At 35.8% G+C, this 18,723-nt stretch overlaps 1 protein-coding gene across 2 annotated transcripts in view; it reads left to right on the forward strand.

The window, feature by feature from the left end:
- ERBB4 (erb-b2 receptor tyrosine kinase 4) overlaps positions 1-18,723 on the forward strand; it is a gene marked incomplete at both ends in the record, with an annotated part of 1,148,799 nt that overhangs the window by 958,848 nt on the left and 171,228 nt on the right. For both annotated transcript variants that reach the window (XM_082631569.1, XM_082631570.1), the window contains one exon: positions 18,404-18,589. In XM_082631569.1, the coding sequence (XP_082487695.1) occupies positions 18,404-18,589 (186 nt within the window). The remainder of the gene's footprint in view (positions 1-18,403; positions 18,590-18,723) is intronic.

An 18,723-nucleotide genomic window follows, 5' to 3' on the forward strand; every position in this document is an offset into this window, starting at 1 on the left:
GATGAATATAATGGCCATGAATTGACTTTTCTGAGGGCAGTCATTATAGAAATCTCAGTTACCATTCCATTTCTAAAATATTGGTTAATTTTCAGTGGCTCGTTTCAAATGCCAGGTCAGGATTGGAGGCCTTCTGGCAGAGATTCTTTGTGAGGTACTCCTTTTTCCACTGCCACTTTCTAACCCTTACACAGTGTGTGTCTAGCCACAAAACCACACATTCCTTTGACTCAGAGCCTCCTGAAGCAAAGACATTAGCAATAGGGGTCTTGTGTAACACCATATATTTTCTTACAGGGTTTATTATAACTCCTTTTGCAACAGGTGGTAATATTATTTACTGCTACTATATTAAAAACATAGAAACATCAATAACATTAATGCAGATTTTTACCAGTGATTGCCTCTAACTGAATACTCTTGACTCTGGATCAGTGTAGAATATTAAAATAACATTGACATGAATATTTAATATAAGAACTTGCATATAAATCATGGTTTCAAAATTTAATATATCTGATGGCAATAATTAAGTTCATTATAAAAAGTAGAGGAGATAAGTAAGAAATAAATGATAGGACAAATGATTTCTATGTGTGAATTATCCTATATGAACATGAGACTAGTAACTGAAAAATGGAGATTTAATTGAAGTCACTCAGTAATTTATCTTGAATGAATCATAAAGAACACAATTCAGCCTGCTCTTTTACCAGAAGTATATTTAAGATATTTTATTAGTTTTTAAGGGAGGGTTTTCCTAATTTTATTTGGTTGTTTGTTGTTCTATGCCTTTAATATAATTGGGATTAATTAACAGATTCTTCTTGTAAATTAGAAACACAATAGGTGTCTTCCTTTGGAGAATGTGCAGTATCTAGGAAAACAGAATTCCCCAAATTATACAAAATAGCAAATCATGAAGTCCTAAGCAATTAAATGAGAGCTGTTACCAAAATTACTAGATTCTCATCTATTTTAAGTCAAATTTAATTTTTAAATATATTGATTGAGACTCCTAGAATCAAGTTCTCCTGCACAGAAATGAGAATAAAGATGTGAGTTAGTTTTTGTCCCTTCCTGCAAAGGTTATTCAGCATTTTACAATAGGAGGATTAATTTTAAGTAGTTGAGGATAAATTGTGCTTAGGTGACTTATCAAAAAAAAAGTACCTGTTAGAATGTCACTTCATAAAGTTTCCATTAATAGGTTGATCTTATCAGTGATAGTTCCTGTTAGGATACTAAGATAATGACTACAAAATCAGCTGAGTCCTCCTGATTACCTGACATCAACAACTCCTGAGGAGACATCATGGTAGAGACAGTCTTGGCTGTGGATACAATGGGAACCAGGTTCAAATCTCAACTTGGCTACTTACTAACTTTAGGATCTGGGCCGATTGCTTCCCCTGTTTAAACTACGCTCCTTATCAGTTAATTGATATAATAATACCTGTTGGACAAGTTTGTCCTGAGAACTAATTATGTTCATATGGAAAATCAGTAGCATTGTGCCAGGTAGAATTCAACAACAAGCAGCAGTTATTATGATCTGATGAAATTCTTGAATAGGTGACTTTAGAGAGACTATGTTCACTAAAAACTAGAAAGCTATAGGGGAACTAAAGACAGGGCTTACTCAACTGATCAAATAACCTTATAAAAATTGATTTTCATTTATAGAGAGAAAAAAATGAAAGCAGTAGACACTATTTGGGAGCTAATAATTATTCCTTGCTCCCTAGTTTTAGACTCTATAGCCTCAGATGATTTATTCTGATTCTAGGAATTTGATGTTTTCATTCTTTACAGAAGTTTGCAGTGTCCTCTCAGAAGATCCATGCTGGACCTTGCTGAGCTTGTTCTTCTATATCAGTCCTGAATGGTTAATTGCAGACACCTTTGTGCATCTCTTTCTGTAACTTTGCTAAGATTAATCAGTAAGCAATTGTCTCTGCCGTAGCTATAAGCATTCACCAGTACCTCTTAGTCTTTATCATCTACTTTAACCCAAATTGCTATTTACTGTTATTACTGTTATTGTGGTTACTATTTGTTACAGAACAAATTTGTATTGTCCTTGAAGTTCTCTTGCAACTCTTTAAGCTACCTTTGGCCTTCTCCTAATGTTTCATGATTACCTTTATGTTGAAAGTAGGAAGAGATGTTTCCAACTCTCCATGGGCTTAAATAGGAAAAGAATAGCTTATAAAGTGCTGACAGAAAAAAATATTTTTTGGTCAATTTACCTACGTTTTATTCCAAATGGCCCTACTAGACTTGAAAAAAGATCAAAGTGCCCACTTACCCTGGGGCTGCAGTTTTTTTTCCAGACTCCTGGCTATGCCTTTACTACTCAATGATTTCACTCCCTTTAAATATAATTAGTTTAATACAAATGTAAACATAACTAACATTTTTAAGAGTCTACTAGACACTGATAAGCTCTTTGCCTATACTATATCATTTGGCTATTACATATATATATATATATATATATATATATATATATATATATATATATATATATATCTTAATTTTTAAATGAGTTAAAAGTATCTGCATCATTTAGATTAGACCAATATAGTACATCCAAACTAAAAAAAAAGGTTTGGCAGCAACATTAATTGTAAAACTATGTATAAAATCAAGACAACAATGTTTAAATCTCACCTTCATCTTCCAATAAGTTGTTTTTTGTTGCCTAAAACATTAGATAGAGAGGCATTTTGAGTCCTCATCCAGTCCTTGCAGGAATGCAGTAATTGTATTAGTTTCCCTTGGTTGCTGTAACAATCTACCACAGGTGTTGTTGACTTCACAAAAACATTATAGCAAGTTTCTGGAAGCCAGACTTCTGAAGTCAAGGCGTTGGTAGGGCTGCATGCTTTTCAGAAGCTCTAAAGGAAAATCTGTTTCTTGCCTCCTCCAGTGTCTGGTGGCTGCATATGCTCTGTAGCTTGTGGAAGCGTCACTCTCACCTCTGACTCCTCTGGTATCTGTATCTAATCTCCCTATGCCTTTCTCTTATAAGGATAGTTGTGAGGGCATTGAGGGCCCACCCAGATAATCCAAGATGGTCTCCTCATCTTGAAATCCCTAACTTAATCATATCTGTACAGACCCTTTATCCAAATATGGTAAGATTCACAGGTTCCTGGGATTAAGATGTGGGCATATTTGGGGATTCATTATCAGCACATCACAATGATTGCTTAGCAGTCTCTGCCATGGGCAAGGGGAGGGAGTGCTGGTGTAGCACACATGACATTTTTTGCCCAACAGTGACTTAAATTGGTCATTTAACAAATAAGTTTTAGGTTATGTGACTTGCCCAAATTTACCTAATCAGAATAACCCCAACAGGAAACACATGGTATAATAAGTTGGAATAATGGAAGAAGTTTAGCAAAGGGGTTTATAAAGCTATAGGCAGGGTTGAGGAACACCAGCATAGATTGTTGAAATGTCTCGAGACTAGTAACAGAACTGCTAGGCCTGAAGGAGCAAGAGAAAGATTACCACTGTGACTTGTAGAGGGTTTCAGGGAAGTGAGGGGTGAGGGATAAATACCAACCTCACTCGCTTCTCTCTTTAGTCTTCTGCTGCTTATTTTTATTGGCTGAATGCAAATGAAACCAATACAGAGAAAAGGTAGCCTGTTGTCATCCATTTGGGTCAGTTTTGCTGGGCACATGGCAAAGTGGAGAAGGATGGAGAATGGCTCTGGAGGGGCAAAGAGAAATATTCAGGTTAATCCCACAGATCACTAGCATCATAACTGGGAGTATAAACTAACCTTCTTTATTACAGAATGTGTTGCATTTTTTGACATATCAAATTTAACTCAACAAATGTTAATTGAGTACATGCAAGGCTAAGGGTATCTACGAAGGACTCCAAAAAAATGCCAATGATTTTTTTTGTAAGTTACAGCAAAAACACACAGGAGTTAATGGAAAAATCAGCATTCTTTTTACAGCAGCAATATGAGTCTGAACTTAACTAGAAGTCAGGTTAAAAGTACATGGAAAGGACAGGCTCTTTGGTGGGACTAATGGCGGACTGGAGGGCTCACACCAAGGAGTACTTCCCAGAACTTCTGCTGCCAGCATCCTTGTCCCCACGGTGAGCCACAGCCACCCTCTGCCCCTGCAGGAGGCCCCCACAACACTAGCAGAGGGCAGACAGCAGAAGCAAGAAGAATTACAGTCCTGCAGCCTGTGGAACAGAAACGACAGTCACGGAAATATACACAAAATGAAAAGGCAGAGGGCTATGTACCAGATGAAGGAACAAGATAAAACCCCAGAAAAACAAATAAATGGAGATAGGCAACCTTCCAGAAAAAGAATTCAGAATAATGACAGTGAAGATGATCCAGGATCTCAGAAAAAGAATGGAGGCAACAATTGAGAAGATGCAAGAAATGTTTAACAAGACCTAGAAGAATCCAAGAACAAACAAACATAGATGAACAATACAATAACTGAAATGAAAAGTACACTAGAAGGAATCAAGAGCAGAATAACTGAGGCAGAAGAATGGATAAGTGACCTGGAAGACAGAATGGTGGAATTCACTGCTGCGGAACAGAATAAAGAAAAAAAGAATGAAAAGAAATGAAGACAGCCTAAGAGACCTCTAGGACAACATCAAGTGCAACAACATTCACATTATAGGGGTCCTAGAAAGAGAAGAGAGAGAGAAAGGACCTGAGAAAATATTTGAAGAGATTATAGTTGAAAATGTCCCTAACATGGGAAAGGAAATAGCTACCCAAGTCCAGGAAGCACAGAGAGTCCCATGCAGGATAAACCCAAGGGGAAACACACTGAGACACATAATAATCAAATTGGCAAAAATTAAAGACTAAGAAAAATTATTGGAAGCAACAAGGGAAAAATGACAAATAACGTACAAAGGAACTCCCATAAGGGTAACAGCTAATTACTCAGCAGAAATTCTGCAAGCCAGAAGGGAGTGGCATGATATACTTAAAATGATGAAGAGGAAGAAACTACAACCAAGATTACTCTAACCAGCAAGGATCTCATTTAGATTCAATGGAGAAATCAAAAGCTTTACAGACAAGCAAAAGCTAAGAGAATTCAGCACCACCAAACCAGCTCTACAACAAATGCTAAAGGAACTTCTCTAAGTGGGAAACACAGGAGAAGAAAATGACCTACAAAAACAAACCCAAAACAATTAAGAGAATGGTCATAGGAACATACATATCGATAATAACCTTAAACGTGAATGGATTAAATGCTCCAACCAAAAGTAACAGGCTTGCTGAATGGATACAAAACAAGACCCATATATATGCTGCCCACAAGAGACCCACTTCAGACCTAGGGACACATACAGACTGAAAGTGAGGGAATGGAAAAAGATATTCCATGCAAATGGAAATCAAAAGAAAGCTGGAGTAGCAATACTCATATCAGATAAAATACACTTTAAAATAAAGAATGTTACAAAGGACAAGGACACTACATAATAATCAAGGGATCAATCCAAGAAGAAGTTAAAGCAATTCTAAATATATATGGACCCAACACAGGAGCACCACAATACATAAGGCAACTGCTAACACCTATAAAAGAGGGAATCAACAGTAACATAATAATAGTGGGGAACTTTAACACCTCACTTACACCAATGGACAGATCATCCAAAATGAAAATAAATAAGGAAACAGAAGCTTTAAATGACACAATAGACCAAATAGATTTAATTGATATTTATAGAACATTCCATCCAAAAACAGCAGATTACACTTTCTTTTCAAGTGCACACAGAACATTCTCCAGGATAGATCACATCTTGGGTCACAAATCAAGCCTCAATAAATTTAAGAAGACTGAAATCATATCAAACATCTCTTCTGACATCAGCACTATAAGATTAGAAATGAATTACAGGGGGAAAAAAAACAAACACATAGAGGCTAAACAATACGTTATGAAATAACCAAGGGATCACTGAAGAAATAAAAGAGGAAATAAAAAGATACCTCGAGAGAAATGGCAATGAAAACACAATGATCCAAAACATATGGGATGTAGCAAAAGCAGCTCTAAGAGGGAAGTTTATACCTGTACAAGCATACATCAAGAAATAAGAAAAATCTCACACAAATATGTAACCTTGCACCTAAAGGAGCTAGACAAAGAAGAACAAACTAAATCCAAAGTTAGCAGAAGGAAAGAAATCATAAATATCAGAGCAGAAATAAATGAAATAAAAACAAAGAAAGCAATAGCAAAGATCAATAAAACTCAAAGCTGTTTCTTTGAGAAGATAAACAAAAATGATAAACCATTAGCCAGACTCATCAAGAAAAAAGGGAGAGGACTCAAATCAATAAAATTAGAAATGAAAAAGGAGAAGTTACAGCAGACACCACAGAAATACAAAGCATCCTAAGAGACTACTACAAGCAACTCTATGCCAATAAAATGGACAACCTGAAAGAAAAGGACAAATTCTTACAAAGGTATAACCTTCCAAGACAGAACCAGGAAGAAATAGAAAATATGAACAGACCAATCACAAGTAATGAAATTGAAACTGTGATTAAAAATCTTCCAACAAACAAAAGTCCAGGACCAGATGGCTTCACAGGTGAATTCTATCAAACATTTAGAGAAGAGCTAACATCTGTCCTTCTCAAACTCTTCCAAAAAATTGAAGAGGAAGGAACACTCCCAAACTCATTCTATGAGGCCACCATCACCCTGATTCCAAAACCAGGCAAAGATACTTCAAAAAAAGAAAACTACAGACCAATATCATTGATGAACATAGATGGAAAAATCCTCAACAAAATACTAGCAAACGGAATCTAACAACACATTAAAAGGATCATACACCATGATCAAGTGGGATTTCTCCCAGGGATGCAAGGATTCTTCAAAATACGCATATCAATCAATGTGATACATCATATTAACAAATTGAAAAATAAAAACCATATGATCGTCTCAGTAGAGGCAGAAAAAGCTTTTGACAAAATTCAACACCCATTTATGATAAAAACTCTCCAGAAAGTGGGCATAGAGGGAACCTACCTCAACATAATAAAGGCCACATATGACAAACCCACAGCAAACATCATTCTCAATGGAGAAAAACTGAAAGCATTCCCTCTAATATCAGAAACAAGACAAGGATGTCCACTCTCACCACTGTTATTCAACATAGTTTTGGAAGTCCTAGCCTGGCAATCAGAGAGGAAAAAGAAATAAAAGGAATACAAATTGGAAAAGAAGAAGTAAAACTGTCACTGTTTGCAGATGACATGATACTATACATAGAGAATCCTAAAAATGCTACCAGGAAACTCCTAGAGCTAATCAATTAATTTGGTAAAGTTGCAGGATACAAAAGTAATGCACAAAAATCTCTTGCATTCCTATACACTAATGATGAAAAATCTGAATGAGAAATTATGGAAACACTCCCATTTACCATTGCAACAAAAAGAATAAAATACCTAGGAATAAACCTACCTAGGGAGACAAAAGACCTGTATGCAGAAAACTATAAGACACTGATGAAAGAAATTAAAGATGATACCAACAGATGGAGAGATATACCATGTTCTTGGATTGGAAGAATCAATATTGTGAAAATGACTATACTACCCAAAGCAATCTACAGATTCAATGCAATCATTATCAAATTACCAATGGCATTTTTTATGGAACTAGAACCAAAAAACTTAAAATTTATATGCAGCCACAAAAGACCCTGAATAACCAAAGCAGTCTTGGTGGAAAATAAAACGGAGCTGGAGGAATCAGACTCCTTGACTTCAGACTATACTTCAAAGCTACAGTAATCAAGATAATATGGTACTGGCACAAAAACAGAAATATAGATCAATGGAACAAGATAGAAAGCCCAGAGATAAACCCACGCACCTATGGTCAACTAACCTATGACAAAGGAGGCAAGGATATACAATGGAGAAAAGACTGTCTCTTCCATAAGTGATGCTGGGAAAACTGGACAGCTACATGTAAAGGAATGAAATTAGAACACTCCCTAACACCATACAAAAAAATAAACTCAAAATGGATTCGAGACCTAAATGTAGACCAGACACTATAAAAGTCCTAGAGGAAAACATAGGTAGAACACTCTTTGACATAAATCACAGCAAGAGCTTTTTTGATCCATCTCCTAGAGTAACGGAAATAAAAACAAAAATAAACAAATGGGACCTAATGAAACTTCAAAGCTTTTGCACAGCAAAGGAAACCATAAAGAAGATGAAAAGACAACCCTCAGAATGGGAGAAAATATTTGTAAACAAATCAATGGACAAAGGAATAATCTCCAAAGTATATAAACAGCTCATGCAGCTCAATATTAAAAATAACAAACAACCCAGTCCAGGGCAGAAGACCTAAATGGACATTTCTCCAAAGAAGACATACAGATGGCCAAGAGGCACATGGAAAGATGCTCAACATCATTAATTATTAGAGAAATGCAAATCAAAACTACAATGAGGTATCACCTCACACCTGTTTGAATGGGCATCATTGGAAAATCTACAAACAACAAATGCTGGAGATGGTGTGGAGAAAAGGGAACCCTCTTGCACTGTTGGTGTTTATGTAAATTGATACAGCCACTATGGAGAACAGTATGGAGGATCCTTAAAAAACTGAAAATAGAATTACCATATGACCCAGCAATCCCACTACTTGGGCATATACCCTGAGAAAACCATAATTCAATAAGAGTCATGTATCAAAATGTTCATTACAGCACTATTTACAATAGCCAGGTCATGGAAGCAGCCTAAATGCCCATCAACAGACGAATGGATAAAGAAGTGGTATATATATACAATGGAATATTGCTCAGCAATAAAAAGGAATGAAATTGAGTCATTTGTTGAGACGTAGATGGATCTAAAGTGTTTCATACAGAGTGAAGTAAGTCAGAAAGAGGAAAACAAATATCGTATATTAACACATATGTGGAACCTAGAAAAATGGTACAGATGAACTGGTTTTCAAGTCAGAAATTGAGACACAGATGTAGAGAACAAACGTAAGGACACCAAAGGGGGAAAGCCTCGGGGTGTGTGGTGCTGGTGGTGTGTTGAATTGGGTGACTGAGATTGACATGCATACACTGATGTGTGTAAAATTGATGACTAATAAGAACCTGCTGTATATATATAAAAAAAGAAACATGGAAGGATACAGATTTGAGCTACACTGAAATAAATAATAAATGGGACTTGACCCAATGTTAGATATGGAGTGGAATGGAAAACATTAGAAAAGACAATGCCAAATATGAATCCAAGGTTTAAAATCCAAATTAGAAAATGTTTCTGACATTTACAAAATTGGTAAAGTTAGCAGACAAGCTTTTATCAAGAAATTTACTTTGTGTCTTAAATTTGATATCCAGTAGTTTATCTGTATCAGGATGACCAGAAGGCACTTGGAATATGTGTTGATTCCTGAAATGAGGTAGGATGGGAGGGGGGATTATAATACAGTTTCTGTTTATTTATTAATAAAACTGCATTGCCCCCTTACTAAGAGCCATACACTCTACAAGAGTTTGATAACATTATCAGCTAATATTACTACTCTCAGAGAAAACATTAGAGATGGTGGACATTTAACAAATAAGTCAAATAAAAATGGAATAGTGGAACTAAACCTATATAAAGACCTATTAGTTTCTGCTCAGAGATGACAGTTGAAATTATAGGAGTTGAAAAGAATGGTTGGAATATGGGCACAGCATTATTCTCATGTCTGGATATTTTGACAGATATTTTGCACAGATATTTTGGATATGGTCATGCTGGATTTTGCTTTCCATCTTTTAAATATCAATGTTATTAAACCTGAGAAACCACATAATTCTGCAGTTGACTCCATGTGTTTCTGATAACTCTGTCATATTTCTTAGTTATAAGATATAAGGATGCAAGAGGTTACAGATGAAAGCAAAGAATATTAGGGACAAAGCTATGATGGCATTTCCACATTTAAATTATGGGAGGGAAAAGCAGGTGCCAATACCTGTAATAAGAATACTCAGAGAGACTGAAGATTCAGGATAGAATAAAATGCTATCACCAATCACAGAGAGATTTTCAAAAGAGGATGGTGGTCAGTGAGATAAAAGCATGCAGAGTCTCAGGAAAATCTTAAGAATGAGGGAATAACCTGTTGACTAGAGATAAGGAGGTTACTGGTGACTTTTTCAAGAGTACTTTGAATAGTTAGAATGCAGGAATGTTGCAGAAAAACTAGACCGCTAAGGAGCGAATGACTATAAAATGAAGAAATAGCCAATGAGAATAGAAAATATTCTCAAAGTAGTGAAGTGGAAAAATTGAAGGAACTTTCATTTTTAGAATATAGGACATCTAAATATATTTGTGGGTACAGTGAATGTGCCAATATGGAGTGAAGATAAAGTCATACTAGAGATAAACAAAGGTAAAATTATCCAAAGGAACACCGTGGAAAGATGTCAAGAGCACATTTTACAGAGTAAATATTGTGAAAAGTAGAAAGTGTTTTTTTTTTTGGTTTTTGTTTTTGTTTTTTCCCTGCTCAGAGATACAAGTCATAATAAATGTAATAAAGAGTCAATAAGAAATTAAAAACTAAAACCAAGGGCTATTTTTGGAGGATCAAGTCAGGAGATTTGACAAATCTCCATGATCTATGCTTTTCTCTAACAACAATGGAAAGTTTGAGAATTCAAATGGTGGGAGTTGTCTTTGGCCAAGGGGTGTCAAAATGGGAATATCAGAGGGAAAACTTATAGGATGGTGGTAAATGCTTTATTATAATAGTTAACATTGGAGTTCGGGCTAAGAGAGAGATAAGTGAAGCAGAACAGAAAGCAGGCATTAAAAAATTAAATTATTAAAAATAAATCCAGTCTTCTTTCCGTGACTTAGAGGTCTTTCATGGTCTGGCCCCTACCTACATTTCCAATCTTATCTCATGCCATTGGAGCCCTTCCTAAATTCCAGACATAGGTATTCTCAGAGCTTCCAGAATTTGCCAAGCTCTTAGTCTCTTTCTTCATATTTGTCTATCTGACTTCTCATAATTCTTATCTCAGGGCACATTTTTTGACTACCCTTATCTAAAGTAGCTCTGCCACCACCATTTGATTATCTATTGCAATACTATTTTCATCATAACCCTTAATGCAATTTATACATCTGTTTTATATTTATTTGGTTTTCCTGTATATTGGTTGCCTCTCCCAGGAGAATGAAAACTTCATGAGGATAGAGAAGCTTCAATCACAGTGCTAGGCACATAGCAGCTCCTCAATAAATATTTTAAGTGAATAAATGTATACCATAGGATAGGAAAATATAATAAGGATAGAGGGAACTTCAGTATAACTAGGGGTAAGGGGAAGATAGAAAACACAGCCAGAAAGTAAAATTCTACCTTGTATAAAATTATTCACAAAGGTCTTAATTGTGTAGCATTGTTAAGTAATATGTAGATCTAAAATTCAGCCAGCAAATGGGTGAATGATGGAGAACGGAGATGGAAAACTGCTGACTCCCAAAGTTAGAAGGATCCTAATTTGATTGTTCAAGTTCACAAAAATGATACCAGGGATTGGAAAGGAGTGCCACTGAGCAATGTAGACACACTTAAACTGATGGCATATTAATTCAGTCTAATTACTGCTCACCTACTTGCACTAGTAAATTATTATTTATTCTAGACATGAGGGAACAGATGCATATTTCATTAATTTTATTATCTGGGTACCATCTGCAGCAAAACAGATTTGTAAAACATTATTATGGACCAATAACTTTATCTCATTTTTCATCACTGCCATCACTATTATCTCCTTTGTTCTTCATCATCATCACCCCCGCTATCTTTAGAAGAGACATTTGTTTTAAGCATTCATAAGTCTGCTGACAGTTTCATTAAGCACAATTTTATATGCCTGTGTTAATTGTTTATCCTTTCTTTCTCTCTATCCCCCTTTTTTTATATTCCTTATCCCTGATGCAATGAGATTTTCCCCATTTTCAGCTGGAGGGTATTGAATTAATGGTTCATAGACATAATGAAACAGTGAAAGTTTGGCTGAAGTTAACATTTTTCAGAAACAGAATAGCCCATAAGTTTTCAGTGACCATATGTTTTTTGTTTTTTTTTGTTTTCTTTTTGTGAAATTACTAATTAGCATGAGTGAGAAAACAAGCTTAAGTGGCAAGGTGTAACATCTGAAGGCTGGGCAAAATGATGCCTTAGTGTGACAAATGGTATTGCTCACTTTTATTATTGTACAGAAATGTCTTTCCTTCAGAATGAAATAGAAGTACAAATAGCATAGGCTAGAGAATAATGGCACACATGCTTCAGAGCTTTTTATCTATGCCCTGGTCATCCCTTGATAGTTAAAAAAAAATGTCCTTATTGAAACCAGAACTCATTGTAAAGAAAAATGTTTCTGCTTTATAGTTTTCAGTGTAGCACCTGTTACAGTCTTCCTCTCTGTCCAATGAGAAAACTATCTAATTCACCTACAAGGAAAATTTTGTAAAGCAAAAGGGAAAAGAAAGACAGAAAATAATTTCATTTCTGGAAAAATAGATAATATACCTGTCAACTTGTATGTATTCCAGTGGCCTTTGGTGACATTTTCTGGTGACAACAGCAAAGATTCCAAAATTTCTTCCATAGGCCCCACACAGAGATAGGTAACAAAGGACATTATTAATTTTAACATAGAGTAACTTATTGAAACCTAACACTCCATTATTAAAATATTGATTTTTTTCCCTTTCCATCCTACTCATCACTCTAAATGAATCCACATTCTCTTCTCTTTATTTCTTCCCCTATCTCCCAAAAAAGCCATCTGCTATTTCCTTTATGAAAAAATAAAACCTACAATTAGTGTCGTCGTGTTCATCTTTTCTTTCTCAAAAAAAGAGAACTGTTATGCAAATACTCTGCAGTTTGGTTTCAAATACTCTTTGTAGTGTGATGAGCAATTTTCCTTAATACAACCCCAGCTTTTTTTGCCAGGACTTACTAATAGATTTTTTAAAAGAGAACTTTCATGGGACTTTTTTACACTCTTCTGATGTAAACTTTTTACATGCATATTTAGAATGGAAATATCATTACTCCTTGAGTTGTAAAAGAAAAAAATTTGTTTATGTATTTCTTCCTGGAAAAGAAGACCTGAAATAACCTTAAAATCTTTCTTTTACCTTAAATTTCATCATGTTCTATACCATAGGAAATGGTCTGTACCAAATAATACTCACAGGAAATCAGAGAAATATATTTTCTTTGGCTTTTTCTAATAGCATATTGTAAGTGATGGCAGTTTACCTGTAGGTGCAAATCTGTTTCTTGAGTTGCTCCTCAGGAGCTAAAGTATCAATATAATTTGACCCTATTCACTCAGGTATGGCTAAAGTCAGGTGTTTGGTGCTGTCTTCTTGTTAATAAGATAAGCATCTACAGTTCGAAGTGCTGATAGAATGGAAATTTTAAAATTACAGTATGTTTACTGTTCTAAGAAATAGCACTGTACTAAGAATCAGAAAACCCGAGTCTTAACACTGATCCTTCTGCCTACACATCATATGACCTGGGGCGGTAATTCTTCTCAGCCTTGGTTTCCTTATGTTACAGCTGAGAATGGCTGCCTTCTTTGCTTCCTAGAGTTACAATGAGGATCAAACAACTGTTGCATGTTATTTCCTTTGCAATGGATGATAGAGACATACGTTTGATGGAGATGTTCCAGGGGTTCTCAAAGTTCTATGTTTCCTGCAGTAATTTCTCCTAGGGAGTTTGTTACAAATGTAGATTCTGATTTACTTCTAGACCAGATTATCTGGGAGTGGGGCTTGGAAAGCTACCCTTATCATGATAAACCTAGGTCAATTTGATGGACATGAAAAACTAGAGCCACCAGAATAGAAATAGAGAGAATGGAATTAGCATACATTTAATTTAATCAGATATCTAATATTTAATATCTAATTAAATATCTAATTTGATACTTGATTGAGTTAGATATTTAATTTAATTATGTTTTGCTTATTTGTTGGTGTCTATGTGTATATTTATATGTGTGCATGTCATAATTCAGTGAAGGAACCCTCTGGTTTATGCTTTTAATATTAATGTTAATTATTATTTAATTATTTAATAAAAATACTACATTAAATAATAGATAATGCAACTTGGCTAACGTTTCTATTTGCACTCTCCTTATAAGTACATTAGTTTGCTTTATTTCAAATGTTGACTGAAATATACAGGAAGCAAAACCAAAATGTTTCCACCTCATGGATCCAAATAGAGCCATATTAGTAGCAATAATTCAAATTTCTAGCTTTGCTAATTGTGCAGAAACTCCCAACTTCAGTGGAAGTCTTCCCAAATAGTTTGGGAAGGGCTGCCTGTCTCATATGATCTTACACAACAGTCTCCCAGTTGCAGTCACCCTGTAGTATCTACAGTGTCTTTTCTCACCAGCTCTGGTCTCCATGTGCAGCTTCTCTTTTCTCTGAGCCACTGAGAGGTCCTACCTCAGGACCATTTGACTGGTACCACCTGAGGATAACACTGTCCTTGCTGGAGGTAAGGACAGTGGTTCCTGGGCTGCCAGTTCTCAAGGTGTTGCAGTGGTGGTGGGCTCAGCAAAGAGGCAGAGAAACTGGTGCTCTCCTTTGTTCTCTGACTCATCTGGTTCCCTGGGGCTACTGGGAAAGGAGGAATTGGAAGACCTAATCTACTTGGAAACCACCTGAAAAATAACAATTTCAGGTTCTGCCCACAAAAGCCTTAAAAATAATGTGCCTTGAGTTAGGCTGAAACCCCCTTACCAGCTTATTTTTTCTGTTTAGCCTTATATCTCTACCTTCTCTGGACATGTATTCATACTGCCTCACACTTTCTTCTTCAAAAAATAAAATGTTATATTTCACATAAGACCCTGGCTGGATCCAGAAAAAATTATATACTCTGTCAGACTTACCCCATAATTATGAATAATCTTTAGATTCAGCTGAACTCAACACTACTCAAATAGTAGTGGAGGTTAAAAGTGAATAATGTCCTACAAAACTAATAATGGTGAAAGACAGCAGTCACTAGTGATCCTCTTTTCCTTCCCTGCCTCCATTTTACACTGACCAAGTAATCGCTTTCAATTTTCAGCAATTTCTTCTTTTACTTAACTCTCTATCTAAATAATATGCTTACACAGTCAACTCTTGATTTTTCAGTTTTATGCATCATATACTAACTTTTCATTGTGAAGAACAGGAATGTACTTTACTTCTTCCCCATCACCACCTTGCAGAAATATATCTTCCTTTTCTTCATTGTCCAATATAGTCATATGATATTTGCTTATATTAATGTTTCATGTTTATGTTGTTATGTTTATATAACGACTCCCAGCTGCAGCTGTGCTTTATAGCAGATGTCCCCAACCCCCAGGCCACAGACTTGTAGTGGTCTATGGCCTGTTAGGAACCAGGCCACACAGCAGGAAGTGAGTGGCAGATGAGCGAGCGAAGCTTCATCTGTATTTACAGCCGCTCCCCATCACTCGCATAACTGCCTGAGCTCTGCCTCCTGATAGGTCAGTGGCTGCATTAGATTCTCATAGGAGTGCAAACCCTACTGTGAACTGCACAGGTGAGCGATCTGGGTTGCACGCTCCTTATGAGAATCTAATGCCTGATGATCAGAGGTGGGGCTGAGGCAGTGATGTTAGTGCTGGGGAGCGGCTGCAAATACAGATTATCATGAGCAGAGAGGTTTGACTGTACAGAGACTAGAGTTAATCAATTGCTTGCAGACTCATATCAAAACCCTGTCACTGAGTGGCAAGTGAAAACAAGCTCAGGGCTCCCACTGATTCTGCATTATGGTGAGTTGCATAATTATTTCATTATATATTACAGTATAATAATAATAAAGTGCACAATAAATGTAATGCACTTGAATCATCGTGAGCCATCCCCCTGCCTGCCCCTGGTCCATGGAAAAATTTTCTTCCAGGAAAATGATCCCTGGTGCTAAAAATGTAAGGGACCACTGCTTTATAGTAATTATGATGATTTTCTTTTCTTGTGTGTATCTTGTGTTTTACCTCAAATTCATTTCTTTATTTTACTTTTGCTTAGTTTTCTGCGTATCTGCCACTAATTTGTTGTTCAGATTCTGCTAGGAAAATATGTATACTCTTAATGTATTTTAAACTCATTAGGTTTTCTATCAATTCCATCTTCTTGCATCATCTTTTCCAGAGCAATATGTCCTACTCCAGTCTGGACTGGCTACTATCTCAGGCTTCTGTATAGCTTTTATTCTGGAGTATCCCTTCTGTCATTTCCTTGTATCCTCAATTAAATGTACTTTTTTAACTGCCTTCCACCTTTTATTAGATGAGCACATCTAAAAGAGAAAGGAAATGTGAGATAATCATTTTTTAAATTTTTTTTAAATTTTTTTTTGTGGTATGCGGGCCTATCACTGTTGTGGCCTCTCCCGTTGTGGAGCACAGGCTCCAGACGCACAGGCTCAGAGGCCATGGCTCATGGGCCCAGCTGCTCCACGGCATGTAGGATCTTCCCGGACTGGGGCACGAACCCATGTCCCCTGCATCGGCAGGTGGACTCTCAACCACTGCGCCACCAGGGAAGCCCCGGTAATTATTTTTAAGAACAGATATGTCTGTATATTTACTCACTTGGTTCAAATTTTGCTAGATGTAGAATTTGAGGTTTAAACAAAACTTCCAGAAGTTTGAAATCATAGCTCCATTTGGGAGAAGAAACTGGAGCATGGCCCCATCTTTCACCATATATAAATTTACATGATCTTACTATTTTCACCAGAGTATTTCTCTTTCCGTTGCCTGATATTCAGTCTACAGTCCCTTTGGTTTAGCCTCTCCTAAGGATGAAGGGGAGAAGGAGATCTGTAGTCTAAGTGCATCCTAAATGGACTTTGAAAAAATCCTGATGAAGCCAGTCCCTCCTGCTCCATGTATGTATAGTGGTTTGTGGTGTAACACTACTGAGCCTTTGGTGTGTAAACGAGTCGGGTAAATTGGATTTCTTTTCAGTTTTCCCCCTACTAAGTTAGGCTTCAGATTTCTTATGTTTGCTAAGTCAATTACTACTAGTAGCCCACTTCCTACTTTTAGCATTCCATCCTCATTTCTTCTTGTGATTATTGGTTTCTGGATTTTTATTAATTACTTTGTTGTTAAAATGGTAGAATGGAGAGTAAATGGAGCTAAATGTTTATATCAATCTGCCATGCTGTCTTAAAGAGAAGCTCAATATAGCTTTCTGTCTTCAAGTATTTGTTTGAAACTTTTCAAAGCTACAAAAAATATTCAAGAATAGTACAATGAACAATCTCATACCTGCATATAAGTAACTGATTGATAATAAATTGCCATGGATGTGTCACCCACTCTGAGTGTGTGTATAAGGTCATATCAGTTTCAAATTGGACTAAAGATACTTAAAATAACTATTGATGGAAGGCTAACTTTAGGATGTGCTAAATAACCATCATATGTCCACACTTTATCTCCATTAAACAAAGCTGCCTTTATGATTATGAAAATGAGTTTAGAACTGTTTTCTCACTTCATGAAATGAGAAAATTGGAGTACACAAATTTGTACAATCTCGCCTAGCTCTCAAATTTTATGGTTCTATGAATAAACATCACTTATAATTTTGAAAATGAAATAAATTTGAGTGAAAGCAAAGTTATGGAGCAAAATGTCTTATTAAAATGTTTATTTTTCTGCATAAATATACAATAGGCATACTGTTTGTAATTGTTTCTAATGATATTTATAATTTATAAATTACACCTGTGTATGCTGTCTGAATCCACACCAACAATGAATGAGTTAACTTTGAATCTCCTTATTTGTAACTGAGCCACCTTATACATTAAGTGCATTTGTACAGATTATTGGACTCTAGAACCAAAGATCAAAGGTTAAAAATCTACAGTATAATTAGGATTCAATTTCAACTTACTTGGCAGTAAATAAAATCTAACATTATTCATATTACAAAAGAGAAAATACTGCTATTAATTTTATATGCAGTTATTCTAATATTTCCCATTTTGTATAGTCTATTTTTCATTTCATTTTACTTGAAATAAACCACCTTAGAAATATAATAGCTACAATAATGCCTTTTCACTTTTAATTGATTCCATTGAGTGAGAGTACATTTTCAAAATCATTATCAACACCATTAGTACAGGGCAAGTAACTATAATGATAAAGAACTTTGAGTTTAAATAATGTTGTTATATTTTTTTTCTCTTAGGAAGCTCTGATCATGGCAAGTATGGACCATCCACACTTAGTCCGGTTATTGGGTGTGTGTCTAAGCCCAACCATTCAGCTGGTTACACAGCTTATGCCCCATGGCTGCCTGTTGGATTATGTCCATGAACACAAGGATAACATTGGATCCCAGCTATTGCTTAATTGGTGTGTCCAGATAGCTAAGGTGAGTGCCCATCACTTCTGTCTTTATATTTCCTAATCTAGAACAGTTTGGGTATTCAATCTATTTAAATAAAATAAATTATATTTGCTATATTGAAAGATATATTATAGGGAGGTATTTTCATTCAAACCGCA

The sequence above is a fragment of the Mesoplodon mirus genome, assembly GCF_964341445.2.
Source record: "Mesoplodon mirus genome assembly, chromosome: 8".
NCBI lineage: Eukaryota > Metazoa > Chordata > Mammalia > Artiodactyla > Ziphiidae > Mesoplodon > Mesoplodon mirus.